This window comes from Pseudopipra pipra, chromosome 8, assembly GCF_036250125.1.
Source record: "Pseudopipra pipra isolate bDixPip1 chromosome 8, bDixPip1.hap1, whole genome shotgun sequence".
Taxonomy (NCBI): Eukaryota; Metazoa; Chordata; class Aves; order Passeriformes; family Pipridae; genus Pseudopipra; species Pseudopipra pipra.
Window position 1 is genome coordinate 36,103,375 of NC_087556.1, and position 15,864 is coordinate 36,119,238.

Below are 15,864 nucleotides of genomic sequence, written 5' to 3' on the forward strand. Positions count from 1 at the left end.
AGAGTACCTCATTCTGTCTCAAGATAGTTAGGAAGGAATAAAAGGAAAGTTTAATTATACTTGCATTTGACATTCCCAGAAAATGTGACACAGTGGTGGAAGGTGGGAAGTGACAGACAAGTGAGGATGTGAGAAGGAACCATAAGCTCCAACTGTGAACAGTGTTGATTTCACTGCAGTTCTGTACTAGAAGCCTGTTTCATTTTGTTTCTAAGTTCATTATTATTTCTCCCTTCAGTGCCACTTTCAAGCTATTCAGCAACAGATACTGGTATATTTTCAGCCATGAGCTGTTATTACAGGAGACAGACAGGGATGCCCCTATGCTCCCCCTGCCACCTCCCTGGGAAGCCATCAAGGTCCTCAACTCTGAGTCCTGTGCTTAAATCACAAGATACATCCCTTTCTTCCACAATACTCAAAAGCACAGCTACAGTTTGCAAATCCCTAATTGCTAGAAATAACAGCGTTACTTAAAATCCACGTGGAACAAAATATTTTCCATTATTCCTTTGATGAATCCAGGCATGTGTTTCAAGGCTCCTGCTCTGAAGTCTAATAGCTTCTCCATGCCCCAGTTAGGTCAGACAGGGCCCTATTCATGGCTCATAAACGAGAGGAGGATTTACGATCACCCTGACTCCGTGGGACAGGCTCAGGGAAGGCTCTTTCTGTGGGCAGGGGCAGATCCTTCAGTCCAAATGGCCAGAGGATGTGGGCTGGCTGCTGTTTGCTGCTAACTTTTCTTTTGGCTGCTGTTTTTTTTGAGGTAGTACTTACTTTGGTGGCTCCTTCTCCCCTAGAAGCTGAACAGAGGCATCGGGATGTGAAGCGTCCTTCCCTTTGAAGCAGCTGGTCTTGGGATGGGCTGAGTGGGATTGGATGGGAAAATGCAGTTCAGCTGGGAAAGGGAGAAACATCTAGCCTGTGGCTGGCTGTGGGATGGGGCCATGGGCTCAGGGACAGCTGAGCAAGAGGTTTGGAGGCTGCCTGTGATGGCTGGAGAGCTTCCAGGGCAATGGCACAGGGACCCCACAGGCACTCACATCAGCAGCTTTAATGCTGGCACACCAATTTATCTTGTATTTTATTTTCATCTTAATATTGCTTGAGATCTGGAAACTGTGTGGCTTAAAAATATGTGCAAATTGACAAACAGAGCCAAAGAGATGTCTCTGCAGATCTGGGAGGACACTCTCCCACAGCAGGTAGCTGATGGTTCCCTGCAGCAGCGTGGCACAGCCACAGGAGTTGTCCCTTGTACCCACCAGGAGATGGAAATGGGAATAGATACTCCCACCAGAGCAGTTTTGGCTTCTTGGTCAAGTCAGGAGCAGTGAAGTCACCTTCTGAGCACCTACAGGAGGCTACTGGCATTTCAGTCCCAATTTTACACCTCCACTTTCTCAGCTCCCTCTGCTCTTGCTCCTGCTCACTCCCTCCTTGGACTCCAGGCTCTGCCCTGTTATTGCTCTGTCCTCAATGGCTGTCCTTGCACTTGCCTCTGCTGGAGCTTTAAAATCTGTGACTAAAAATTGGAAGGCAAACCCCAGACAGCTGGGATTCATAATAACTCGCATTTCTAAGCGAAAAGTGAACTTGAAACCACATTTTTCATACTTAAAGGCTGGGCAAAAAGAGCCCTTTTGACTGTTTAAAAACACGTTTTGAGTTAATGAGTTTGTTGATATCAACAAACTGGCATTTCTGATGGAAAAAGCCTTGAACAGCTTTAAGACACACATACACAGATGGTTTATACACCATGTAAGGGACTTAACCAAATGAAATCTCCCTAACAGCAAGACAGGGTTTTTATAAATGGCATTAAATGGATGCTCACTCGTCCTTTCACCCCAGATAAGTGCAATGTCTAGTGAAGCGTTCAGCTGAAAAGTCCACCTGAGGAGATGTGCCTGTCACCCCAGCCCCTGAGCCCAGATATCACAAGCAGGGGCCATTTTCCTCCAGACGATGTATTTCTGTGTGACTTCAGTGCAAAGAAATAACATTGGTCAGGTTAGAGAGAAAACAATGTCAGGTTATTTTCTCCTTGACCAAAATGGGCCACGTTCTCCTCTAGTCAATCTAAATCTGGTCTGCATTAAAATGTTAAAAGCCCTCCCCCAGAAAAAAAAAAAATAAATTATGCATGTGAGTAGATGAAGCAGGAAAGGGAGTCCAGAAGCTAAAGTCTTCATTATAATAGCACATAAAAATCACAGGAGAGGAGAGGGAAATGTCAGGAGCTGGCACCCCAGGAATGTGCTGTTGAGGAGGGGACAGGAGCAAGAAGTCCTTGCTGAACTGAAGTGCTGCTCCCTTGTCCTGGAAGCACTGGCTGCAGAGAAGGAAACATGTCTTGCTAGCACATTCCCTGCTCACTGATCTGCCTTTCAGCACAGGAAACATATCCACTCGCACTTTATTTTCATGGCTGTCTTTCAACAGCTCCAAAGTTGTACGATGTCGCTAAAATATTTGTAAGCAGAGCAAAGTGTGCTTTGGGGCTGTGCGTGAATTCCTTGTGAAGGGCTTACAGAGGAGCTGATTTAATCTTAAACCATCTCTGTTTAACAATAGGAGTTTATGTTCATGTGGTTCCTTCATCTGAGTGGCGACATGAGGGTTTGGTGAGCTATCCATGGGATCTTTGTGGTTACAGGCACACAGATGAGTTTAGAGGCATGAGCTGCAGCCATCAGTACTTCTTACTCAATATTTTATCTCTTAGTTTTGATCTCTCATCATCTAATGTCAGGGCCTCCTGCTTACAGACCACGTATTGTCATAGTCTGTGCTACAGCTGGTTGTGAGTTATTACTCACTCTCCTCAGAAAGCAGGTAGAAACTTTGTGCATCTGAGCACTTTCATCACAGTTACTGGTTGAAAGTGGCCAAGGTATTCACAGGTTTCAGAGGGAACTGACAGCTACACACCCACACACACACAGAATTGAACAAGACAAACCCTTTTTCTTCAGAAAGCAGCCTAACCACTGCTGTACTGCACAGACAAAAAACCCCAGACGCTGCCATAATTACATTTCAGGAGACTACATCAGACCAGGTTAGTTATTTCACACAACAGCTCACATAAATGTCCAGCCAAGAGGGATTTTTTTTTTTGTCTCTTTATGGATTCTGGTCTGCAAGGTCTGGTTGATTTTACCAGCCTTTGGAAGCACAGGTGTAAGAGAGCTTGCAAAACTTAGTCTTCCATAAGGATGTTGGTGGGTTGTTAAGTGTCTGACTCAGCTTCTGGTTTCTTCCCAGAAGTCCTGATCATTCCTTTCTTTGCAGGCAGTTGAGTGCATGGGTTAAAAAAAAATGTATTAAAAATGGGGAGACATCAATTAGTGGCTTTTGCCAGTGCCTTACTGTGTGACGCTGGTAAAGTCACTTAGATGGGCTCTGAAAAAGAGAGGTGGTCCTACCTCTCTATGTGCAAGAAGCTCTGTGAATCTCTCATGAACAGCTAAATATTATCCCCTCATATTTTTTCTTTTTGTTTGTTATTACACAAAAGCTAAGTTTCGCATCTCATGTTAGAAAAATAACTAAGACAAAAGACAATTAAGGCTCTTGGTTTCTCCTGCTTGGGGCTTGTTACAGCAGGTGGTCCCCAAAAGGTTTCACATTCCTGGTGAATAAGAACGTAAAGTCAGAATAGGGCTGTAAAGTCAAACTTCTGGTCTCATTACAGGAGTTTTTTGCCCAACACAGGGCTTGGCCTGAATCCCACTGCTCACTCAACACAGTGTGACCCTGCTGGGCAAATTTCAGTAGCACTCATCCAATTTAATGGCCATGGGCTGTGTTGTTTGACCTTAACATTGCCTAATGCAGGGATTTTCATGGGCTGGGAGCAAGCCTGTACAGAATCCGAAATCAATAAACAAAGGAGACTGCTGTTAATTAGTGTTAAAAAGAAGAGAGAAAGATAAATATTCAGACCTCCACACAGCCAGGCATTTTGTTCATCAAATCCTCAAAATCCTACTGCCAATCTGAGCCTAACTGGGAACAGACCACCAGCCCAGTATAGGTGTACAGGGCAGCTCCAGTCTGAAAAAGCAACATGGGAGTGGGTGCAAAGCACCCCCCCTTGCAAAAGGATTTGGGAATATCAGTCTGGCTTTGCTTGGAGACAAACCTTTAAAACAAATCCAGTCCCACCGCCAGCTTTTGCAGGACCAGTGTTGCCTGTGCTGCACGGATGAGGAGAGGACACGGAGTTTCGGTGCTTGTCAGTGCTCCACAGGGCTTTGGGAGAACAAAATGACACAGTGCCCTCAATTCCCAGAGCCCGAGGGTGGCCGGGCAGCCGGCACGACGGGGAGAGGAGGGAGAGGCTGCGGGAGAGGCTGCGGGAGAGGCTGTGGGAGAGGCTGCGGGAGCGCTGCAGCCCAGGGGATCACGCGGGGCTCGGGGGGCACCGGGGCCGACAGAGATGTTTGCTTGTGCCCAGATGTTATTGCTGCTGTCAGTGGGATGCCCCGAGTGTGTATGCAGGGCTCACACAACAGGGGCTTGTTCTCTGCAGCCCCTGGGCGCTGCTGGAACCAAACTGTGGTGCCTGCTGCTGAGAGGAGGCGTGAGAAAAGAGCAGAGCCCTGCCAACCCTCCCCAAACTGAGGGTGACCACTTTCAAGTAGCCTTTTGTGACTGTCTCCCCAAGGATTTCTGCAGCTTCCTAGAGGGATGGCCATCACCCACCTCCTCGGGGCTGCAGGTGTTACACCCTGTGTGCCATTTCTGTGGGGTGCCTTCCCCGAGATGGGTGGGTGGTGTCTCATGCTGGCTTGGTGCAGGACAAACACATCCAGGGTACCTGAAGCCCCCTGCTGCCTGCTGGCCTTGAGCATAGCTGCACAGAGTGTTTGTCAGATGTTTTGTGTACCTTGGTGGTTACACCTTTCACTGGAGAAAATCACAGCCAGTGCTAGGAATAACAGGCAGAAGTCATGACTGGCTAAAACTGATTGGAATAGGACTTTATCCAACACTTTCTGTGATGCTGTGGATTTGCTGTAGTTACTGCAGTACTGACATAAACCTTAAGAGACCACATGTCCCCTTCCAGACTGTTACTTTTACAACTTAAGTGCAATCCTCACATCTCCCTATACTTCAGAATACTTTCACCACAGTACAAACACACCAGTTTTATCCTGTTGGTATGCACTATTTTGCTTTTCCCTGTCAGTGTTAACCAGGGAGTGAAGCCCCATGGACACTCACACTCAGCAGTGACAAGTTTATCTTCCTCTCTGCTATGATTTAGCCTTTTGGCTGATCAACACCTACCCTTTCACAGGTTCCCAGCAAGAAAGTCACTGGGAGACTTTTCCACTGTGAACAGCTGGCAGTGCACACAGCCAAGCACTGCCAGACTGGGAAAGAGCATCAGGTCCCCCTGGGGCTGGGGGGCATTGCTCAGTGGCTCACTGAGATGGAAAATGGAGATTTGTTTCCTAGTGATCTCAATCAAGTCACTTCTATACCTTGTGCCTCTGCTCTCCTATTTGAAAAAACAAGGTAATTTTCAGGATATCCTTTGTAAATCACCCTGAAGTCTACAGATGAAAAGCCTTGGTAAGAGATATTAGCATTATCACATTCCTCTCTTGTCAGTCCATTCATCACCTTCCCTTTCCTCCCAGTGCCTCCCAGCACTTCAGGCTTCACCCACATCAGAAGACATTACTCACAGCAGCTCAGGAGTTGACATGAAGGGAGGCCACACCAGCACTGGGGGGGTGCCTGTCCTCATCCTGCTCTGGTGTCCCTCCAGGCTGGCACCAACCCCGCGGGCAGCACTGCCCCTCTACCGCCAGTGATGCTGGGCTGCTGATGGGGCCAGCCCTCACACCCCATGGAACAGGGATTCCTATGGGTCAGAGGAGTCTCCTGTGTCAGGAGAGCATTGGGAAGCACCCCAAAATATCACAAGAATTGACTTACCACCGAGTCAAGGAACCTAATGCAGCACTCGAGCTCGGGTCGAGTTTCACAGAACTGCCGAAAGAGAAGCCTTCCGATCGGCTGCTTTTCACATATGCTGCAGTAATCTCTCTCTAGAGGCAACAAAGAGAAGAAGAGAAGCATGAAAATGAGAAGAGCTTTGTCTTCTGGACTGTTCAGGAGTTTAGAGAATTGCAAATGAGTGCAGAACTACGACCTCAAATCAGAACAATATCCTTCTCCCCTCCACCACATTTCAGGTATCCAAATACAAATATAATTAATGGCTTTAAGACTCAAATAAGAGGGGCTGAATTTTGTGGAACTCATTTTGGCAAAAGGCAAAAGCCATTCAGGTCTTATGAAAAAATAATTCCATATTTTTCTGCGGTATTCAAAGGTACTGGTGATTGTGAGAATGTGGGGAGCAAATTACAAGACCTTGAAATGTGAGTCATACATTAAAGGGCAGGAAAATTTGTAATTTGTGGAGACCTATCTAGATGCTTTCTAGATATGCACTAAAGTGCCCCTAATCTCTAGAGATGCTCTGCTCACTCTGTACTAAACAATTATAGTATAAACTATGCATTTTCAAAGGTTTCAAAATTTCTGCTATTTACTTGCTGAGTGTTAAGGAATGGATGGAGCATATGGCATCTGGCTCGTTTCAGTTCCACACAGCACTCCTTACAGAACAGTATTTCCTCTTAAACTCCATGTTTAAATGCCATTCCCCTGTGCTGGTGCATCCAGAACCATCACTTGCAGTAAAGCAAGAGGTCCTTTGCCCATCACAAGGACTATCTGCAGGAAAACAAGGACGAAGGGCAGGCGTCATTAACTGGCATTGCACCAGGACAAATGCTGAGGGCTTTGGATATTTTTCTGGTGAGAGCAGAAAATTCCCCCAGCCTGCTTGGAACAGCACTACTTGCTTGAGACACATTATTCCTCTAGAAGTACACACATGTCAAACAACATACTGTGTTTCCTTAGGCGTTCTTCTCACCACCCTCCTCGCTGCCATATGGCACTTGCTGTTATTATGGAAACAACCAGCTTCTAAACACATAACACAGCCCTGCAAACAGACATACGAAACCCACACAAGTTGTCAGTGCCTTGGTTACTTCTCTCTTGGGCCTGGAGTGGCTTCTGCAATGTCTTTTATCCCCCCTTTGCCCTTCAGCTCTGTGCACTCCAGGGATGCAGGCACATGTCCGTGATGGAGCTCACCCTTGCCATGGAGGCACCCAGCCAAAGGGCTCACTTATCACAGTTCCCTGGGGATCATGTTCTGCAAAACCAGGACATCATAGAATCATGGAATAGTTTGGGTTGGAAGGGATCCTAAAGATCACCTAGTTCCATACCCTTGCCATGGGCAGCAACCCCTTCCACCAGACCAGGTTGCTTGGAGCCCCATCTAACCTGGCCTGGAACACTTCCAGGGATGAGGCATCCACAACTTCCCTGGGCAACCTGGTCCAGGGCTTCACCACCCTCTGAGTACATCTGTCCTGATGACAAAACGCTGTATGAGATGTTGGACTTGCTGCTCTGTGGGACAGGAGGGAAGGAGCACCCAAGGCCTCCTCTCGTGAGAGGAAGGAGGGAGTTGCTCAGTGCTGCACCAGGGTGCAGGTGTGGCTGTACGTCAGGAACTGGCCCCTGAAGCACTTACAGGGTGGCCACTGGAGACATGGGTTGGGACCAACTGAACTGGGCTTTTAATTCAGGGTGGTCCTGCTCTGGTCTGGTCTTCTGAAGCAATTTGGGACAACGTACCAGCATCATTTTTTTAGCTGGCATTGCCAGTCCATTTTGGATCAGGATATCACCCAATCTATCCAGAAGGCTGCAATGCTTTGATACTCTCTTGCAAGTAAAACTGGATTGAAATCAGTGCAAATCCTACCTTGACCTCCAGTCTGTCTAGCTATCAGCAGCAACCCTGTGGCACTGGTTTGTTTGCACGAGCTGGAGCCTTCAGCTCGGAACATCATGACACAGATCCACGTGGCAAGAAAGCCAGTGGGCTTGCTGGGATGTGGAGGAGCCTTGGGGGTGTCCTTGGGAGTGGTGCAAGCTTGTGCTGCTTGACTGAGTAGCATTTCTAGTGAGAAGGTGAAGGGGTGTGCAGACAAAGTTAGGGAAGAGTCAGCAGATCCAAACAGCAACTCACAGTGCCCCAGGGGCCAGCATGAAGCCAGAGCCTGAGCAGCTCAGGTGAGCTCTCCTGGGAGGTCTGGAGGTTTAACTACATCTGTCTGATGATGCTTTCTGCTCCTTTGACTAACTCTTGAGAGGGTAAGAATAAAATATAGGCCCTGCCTGCTCATGGCAGGACTCAATGCCTCCAGGAGCCCCAGCCCACAGCAAGCTTCCTCCTGCTAAACAAGCAGAGCAAAGACTGTGACTGTCTGCATTTGTAACAGGAGTAAAACAGAAAGGAACAGACACTTTAATCAGCTGCTCTACATTTTCTCTTGTACAGCATTATTTGATACACAGTGACAACGCTTGTTGTACAGAATGCAGTCAGTTTATCAGAGTTGTTTGACATGGTGACACTCACTGCAGCAGAGGATGATCCTCTCACAAAAGGGCCAGTGATACCAGCCAAATGAGCGTGCAAATTGCACATCCATAGCTGCTCTTCACAGCACAGCAGGAAAAGAAAACCAGCAGCTAAACACTGTGACATATGTGGGTAAATGCACCATAAAGAAGACGTGAGCACAGACTTCCTCCTATGGCACAGAACTTGGCCAACACGTGAGGGGGTGACCCGTTCGCCATGAGGAAAAAGGAAATACCAGAAATAATCTCTGAAAACACAACAGCCAGAGCAGTCCCCTGGAGCCATCCCTCCTCCGTCATGTGTATGTAACTGCTGGATATACCAACACAGACAATAAACACGGGATGAAAATGCTTTCATTCCTTGTAGGTGACACAAACTATTTTCTTAGGCCCCAGTCTCGCTGTTGGCCTCACTAAATCAGCTAAAGCAGTCTGTGCTCAACTAATTCTTGGGATGCATGGGCCCAGAGTGGACAGAGAAAGAAAAACATCTCTCCCAGCTGAAGCTGAAAAAAGGAGTGGGTAGTTTTACTAGGGTAAGGAAGGCAGGAGTGTTTTAACAGCGTGCTGCACCCCAGGGACCTGGCTGAAGCACCCCCAGCTGTGCTCAGGAGCTGCTGCAGGAGGGGAAGGATGGGGAGGCTGGTGGGTACCACAGCCAGGGGCTCTCTGGGGCTGGGGCTGGTCGCTGTGTCGCTCTCGGGTCTGCCTGCCAGCAAAAATATCCATCCAGTTTCAAAAGTTTAAAAAATAGAAGGAATGATTTCCTGAGGAAATGGAAATGTTAAACACTTGGAAGTGAAACCATATGCTTAAGATGATGAAGTGTAACTAAAACAGCTCTGAGAGCGATATCTTTGGTAGTCAGACCCTCCTGCTTCAGTGGAATCCTGTTTAACACCTGCAAAGTCACCCAAAACATGGGTGAAAAGCTGGGTGGGTCAAAGCCCTGGGAAAGCAGACACTTCTCACTGACGCCAAACCCTTTATTTAGAAAATATCCCTGGCAAACAACGTGCACATGCAAATGAATTCTTTATCTTTCTGACAGAGTAACAACACAGATTAATATAGAAAAAGTATTACACAAAATGCCGTCATAAACATTCGTAAGATAAATAAAGATAAATGGTGTTTATTCTAAATTCTAATGATTCATTTCCCCCTTCACCTCATAGCTTATGTGTTGAAATACTAATTTCTTAGAGCACCCAGCACTGAGAACATACCAAAATAGTTACACCTGCCCAGAATACTCCATCACCATTCAAAGCCTATGGCCAGATCTGTTCCCCAACAGATACCTTGGAAAGGTTCAGAAAAAGATCTGAGCACGTGCCTAGGACAAATAATCCTATTAATAAAATTTCATACTGATCAAATATACCACTGATGAAGTGAAAAACACCACACAAGGTAACGAAAGCTGCTGATGACAAAATCCCTGACTTTCAATTAAAAGGGGGGAAAATCTAATATTTGAATTAGATAAAAACCACCCTGTGCCTTGTGAAGATTTTTTGTCTTAATTCCCCATTTAAATACCTTGCATTTTCTGGCTGGCTCAAAATACCACCTTAGCCAATTTGGAGATAAACAGTGGTCTGCAGAGAGACCAGGTCCCCCCTCCTCTTTCACATCTGCAATATACCTGTGGGTCTTGATGGGTCAGTGCTGAGCTACAAAACTGGGGGATGACTCTTGGCTGAAAACCAGTCTTTTCTGATATTCAGTGTAAACTGCAGGTGTCTAAGTGAGACTGCTATAAAAAGTTGCACTTCTGCAACTCCTTCTGAAGGGCTGCTAATCCAACCCCTGCAGTCAGCTGGTGAGGCCTCCTCCTGCACACGTCTGTGGGGAGGGATGAGCTCAGTTTAAATCTCACTTTTCTGGTCTACAGGAGCCAGGAACATCTTTTTGGCTTTTTAGCCATTGCTGGTGTGGCCGATGATTGTACTCCTGTACTATCTATTAAGTAGCATTTTATTTTCCAACACACTGGAATCCCAAGAGAAGATATTTCAAAGAAATGCATGGAGAATGGCCAAGAAGACAAGGCACCATGCTGCTGCACGGGAACATTTGGTCTCTCCATCCTTCTCTGCTATCTTTGGCATTAAATCAGCCTGGAAGAAAACTAAGATCCAAGTGCAAAGTAATTCTGCTGCCTAAAAAAAAAAACAACAACAAAACCCCACAAGCAAACCAAACAAATCCTCTTTAACATCTGGAAACCCCAAAGAGGATCTAGGAAGACTTAATTGTTCACTTCCTGCTCATGCTCAATGACCCAAGACAAGAACTCATCTTCCCCCTCACTATTTTCTTTCTTTAAGGTGAATCAAAGTCCTCTAGATGTTGTTCCAAGTCTATTTTTTGTCTGCTGCTCTCTTCCTCTCACCTGCTTTGGTGCAGAACAACAGAAGCCACGCCAAAGTAATGGAAGAAGAAAGCATTTGAATACGAATTCAGGCTGGACAACAGAAGCAGCATCAGAGCCTGAGGGGCCAGCAGTCAGTTCCCAAGACTGCTGGCACACCAAAAGGAAAACTCTCTTTTTCCAAGGGGCTGATGCCTGTCAAAGTGGTTCCCACCATTCCTGGGATGGATGGAAACCTCAGCTAGAGATGTCCCAGAATTTACGCCTCCCTCCTCAATCAACTCAGGGGGAATGGTGCTGAAAGAGATCTTAACCAGCTCAGCCCAAATCTAAAACCACTTCTGGGGTTTTTTGCCCATCTCTGCCTTCTTCATGTAAGCTCCCTTACAGGGGCACACAACGAAATGGAGGGCAAAGGCAAGAACTAAAAGCAAGATTAAAAAATATGCAGCACAACTGAACTAAACAGATTCTCACAGCCCATCATACACTGTGCACTTGTAGCAATTTCCTTCTTTTTGTCAAAAAAGGAACACCAAAGCAGAATTTGCAGAATTGCTTTGTGTCCAGTCAGAGTACTAATGGAAAACAAATTGCATCTTTAAACACTGAATAACCCCATTTGGAGCTATATTAATATAAATGCATTTTTCATTTAAAACCAGCAAGTCTAACAGTGGTGCTTATAAAGATGTCTTATAATTTACTGCTGCTCTTCTCCAGCCAAAAGTGGAATTACCACTTTCTACGTATAAACTTAATCAACAGCACATACTAAACTGCCTAGTCTTTCAGGCTGATGAAAGTTGCTTCTTATCAAAGGACCCTTTGTGGATGCTTTAAAAGGATTTAAATTGCTTTGATTGCATTATTAACAGTGTCTGTGTTGCTCTTGTATTTCAGAATAATCTGGAAAGCTGGAACATCAGCTCTTGCATTCTACAAAAGGCAGTTTTCCATCTCTAATAAATGTGCTTCAATACAAAAGATAATCCTTGTGTTCAAAAGCAAGACCCAAAGATGGGCCGTGTTAACACTTCAGTAGACTCACTTATTACCTTCTTATTCTTCCTATTTTTCAATGGTTTTCAGCCCTGGAGGTGTCATGGCCAGTCAGGACTTCATGAACCTTGCTGGGAACCCATGTACTTGTAGTGAAAAACTGCAGTTCTCTTTGAGAGACTGCCAATACAGGACCATTTCTGATGAAGAAACATGGATATTGCTGTTTAAACTGTAGAACCTGTACAGTAACATAGTGAGGGATCTCTTTTTCATGGTGCCTACTTGGGAACACTGCAGGAATGGGTTGAAGCAACAACAGAGAAGTTTCCTGTCCTTCTTATCAGTTGTTTTCTGGGGTTTGGCGTTTGTTTGCTTGGGGTTTTTTTGTTGTTGTTGGGTTGGGGAGGTTTATTTTAAGATGGAAACCTGTTGTCGAGATGCTGAGGACTCTCCACTTGCCCTGTCTCCAGCAATGCATTTAAGAATTGAGGCAAGCCAGATGGTCAGAGAACACAAGACAGGAATAAAAACACCACATTTCAGCTCATTCAAAAATTCCTAGGAACTGTGGCAGTCAGTCCTGTTCTAAAAGCCTGATCAAGCATCTAGGTTCCCGTGGGAATTCAGTTACCAGTACAACCAATATTCTGTGCCCTGCAGATCTCAGTGGCACATTGTATTTATCAAATGGGGCTAAAGGCACTGCCCTCCCTCAAAGCAGTGTGGCCAGAACAAGTACATCAGAGTGTGTGAGCCCAGAGTGCTGCTGGACAGCCCCGTGGCTCCTTGCTATTTACTTGAAATCCAAACTCCCGGAGCGGAAATCCAGTCCAAGAGAGCACAGCAGAGTCTTTTTATACATTAACCACTGTACTGCTCCAGAACTTCACCTGGCACTTCACAGAGATTAAAAATGATGGCGTAGCCTCTGTCTTGGAGAGTGTTTACCTTGGCAGGTCCAGAGCCCTGCAGGTGCTGGACGGGGATTCTGAAGCCAAGGGCTGTGATGAAGTTCTCTTGCTGGGGGCAAAAAGCACACTCTCTCTCTCACCATAAATATTTCATCTGCTTTCCTTATTTTTAATAAAATACAGAAATTGTTATGACTTATGACAAGATAATGGCTTTTTAGATTCCTTATTCTAAGTCTGCAGTTCAAACCAGGCCTTCATCGCTGCAGAAAGCTCAAGACCAAACATAGGAAGTCCTGGGGGAGAACACGTTTTTTGGCTTTGGTTGATTTTTTTCCTTTTGAATTTAGGATTTTCTACAAAATACTTGGAGACCCTCGTCTGTGCTGTTACAGCAAGCGTTGCTTTGGCACTGACTATCCAAGTTTAATTAATTAAAAATACAAATGCAATCAAGCTTACTTGAGACAATGGAACTACCCCAAACTGGTTTTAAGTCCTGCCAACTTAATTTTCTCTGCTTGTCAGCTGTTTTTTTTTTTTAAACAAACATAATTTAATCTCCTGATCATCGAACATCTAATGTAATTATTCAGATGCAGACAGCGTTTGCTTTGTATAACTTTCCTTATTTCCACTCTTTTCATGTTATTAGGCTACAGGGATAAACTCCACGCATCACAGCAGCATTACACTGAAGATGGAAACAGTCTAAACCTTAGAGTTGGACCGACATGGAAAAAGTGTTTGGAGAATATTGTAACAGATTCACAGTTAAATACAGTTTGGTGATATATATGGATCTTCTGATTTGTTTTGTGAAAGCAGCTGTATTGAAGCTTGCCCATGGAAATCTATTTGAAAGTCAAATCCCACAAACAGTTGCATAAATATGTTTGCACTTGAACCAGAAGGCGTATGTGGCTCTGCTGATTTTGGACAAAGATTTTGGCAGGAGGGATAACAACCCACCCACCCTTTCTGTAGCAGCAGCAGCAAGAGGATCAAACCAGATCCTGTGAGCTCAACGTTGTCACCATATAGAAAAACATGAGTGGGGTCCAGAGCCTGGGAGGGACCCTCAGCTCTCTCAGAGGAGACATTTGGTCACCCAGCCCTGTGCCAGGAGCACAGTCAGATGGCAAAGAGAGAATGCTCTGCCCTGGACAGGCTATTCACCAGTGGAAGATAAATTCTCATCCCAACGAAATCTGAGTTACTCTGCTGAGTTATTCCAGCCCTCCCCAAAGACTTATGGTATCTTCTAAAAGTTACTGGTTCAGGCAACAGCATCCTTTCCATATGGTCACTGCCCCAGCCCTGTGTTCAAAGGCAAACTGCAGATCCTGCAGGGCCAAGAGCAGCTTCAGCAGGGGAAGATGGAGCTTGCCATTAATGCTCGAGCCCCTTTAGATCAGAGAAGCAAAAATTTCTTGTGTGAAGTAATGGGGTGCAGGGAAAGACAGCAAATAACTGCTACAAATAATGAAGGCGATCTTTAAGCCTGCTGAAATCACAGAATAACAGAATATTCTGAGCTGGAAGGGACCCACAAGGCTCATTGAGTCCATCTCTTAAGTGAATGGCCCATACAGGATTGAACCCTGGACCTTGGAGTTATTAGCATCATGCTCTAACCAGCTGATATGGGTGCAGATTCCCATCAATTCCAGTGGATCAAGCCTAGTTTTCCCACCTCTGTCAAGCACAGTTTGCATGAATAAACCACTGAGTCTGTCTCTCAGCTTCTCAGCACCAGCACGACAGTGGAAATGCACTCACCAGGATTAACCACCAGGAAATCTGGGTTGTGAATGTGCAATGGGAATGTTTTAAAAGCTTTTTTTCAACTGAAATTGTTAGGTACCACGTTCTTAAAACACATCCTTTCTTTTCCATTTGGTTGCCAGTTGGAATAACAGTACATAGAAAGGGAACTAAAAGCGAAATAGAGCAGGGAGACAGACTGACTGGCTGACAGACAGACAGACAGATGGGCAGGTGTGTTACACTTCTAGTCAAAAAATTCACATTACTAGCAGTAATCTGGTTTCCATTCCCATAAATGACACTTGAAAAGCACATGCCCTGGGATCAATGCCTTTGGTGAGGTTTCCTGAGCACGGTGCCTTCGTGGCCAGTCACAAAGGTATCCAGGGCATGGTGGGCTCCAAACTACTCCACACTGATCACAGAAGATGCTCCACCACCACAATTTCCCAGCACTTTAATGTGGTGCTCATGCAGCTCCAGGGGAAGGGCTGCCCACAGCATAACCCCGACCACCACCCCGGCTGGAAAAGGAGTTTGTCTTTATCTTCTCCAACGACTTTCAACAATGTCTCTGTGGCAAGGCCAGAGGAATGGAAAAAAAACAAACCCTGAAAGCAGTGTGAAAGCTCACCTCAGAAACGCCCTGGGAAATTCGGGGAACAAACACTTGGTTGTTCTCATTTTGTTCTGCTTTGGATGGGAACGACAGAACCGGATGATTTGCTCTCAAAGACAGTAGCTACTGACATTTTTTCGTTTGGAACTTTCACATCCAGTCTGAAAGATTTAAACTGAAGCACCACACTTATTTTCTGTCTAGTGCTGTTATTTAGACTCCTGCCTGGTGAAATTCTGGGTAACGCTCGCTGAAAGAAAATTTCAGTAGAAGTTGCGATTTGAATGTTTAAGGTTATGAAATCTACAGAGCTGTTGCTGTTGTACATAGCACAAAATAAACACCTCGGTTCCAGGAAACCAACGGAGACATCTTGTGAATCGCTTTCTCAAGGCGAAAAGACTTCTGCAAAACTACTCTTTGACTTCTAAACTAGCCCAGGTAGAAGCAGCTGTCAAGACTAAACTTTTCCCAGGTCAGTAGGATGGCAGAATGCACAGAGCCACCAGCACTCACTCTGTGAGTGCATATTTAAGCAGAACACGTTACTCCCAGGCACATAATAAAACTATTCACGGGGATTACTTACTCTGCATGCTGTTCAATACTCACTGCAAGTCCTA

At 45.6% G+C, this 15,864-nt stretch overlaps 2 protein-coding genes across 3 annotated transcripts in view; both read right to left on the reverse strand.

Annotated features, from left to right (window-relative positions):
* Positions 1–15,864, reverse strand: part of INPP5F (inositol polyphosphate-5-phosphatase F) — a 278,232-nt gene that overhangs the window by 210,774 nt on the left and 51,594 nt on the right. The gene's annotated exons all lie outside the window — the stretch shown is intronic.
* Positions 1–15,864, reverse strand: part of GRK5 (G protein-coupled receptor kinase 5) — a 156,156-nt gene that overhangs the window by 51,892 nt on the left and 88,400 nt on the right. For both annotated transcript variants that reach the window (XR_010432401.1, XM_064663656.1), the window contains exon 3: positions 5,968–6,080. Coding sequence is in view for 1 of the 2 variants with exons in the window: in XM_064663656.1 (XP_064519726.1) it covers positions 5,968–6,080 (113 nt within the window). In the remaining variant the exon portion in view is untranslated. The remainder of the gene's footprint in view (positions 1–5,967; positions 6,081–15,864) is intronic.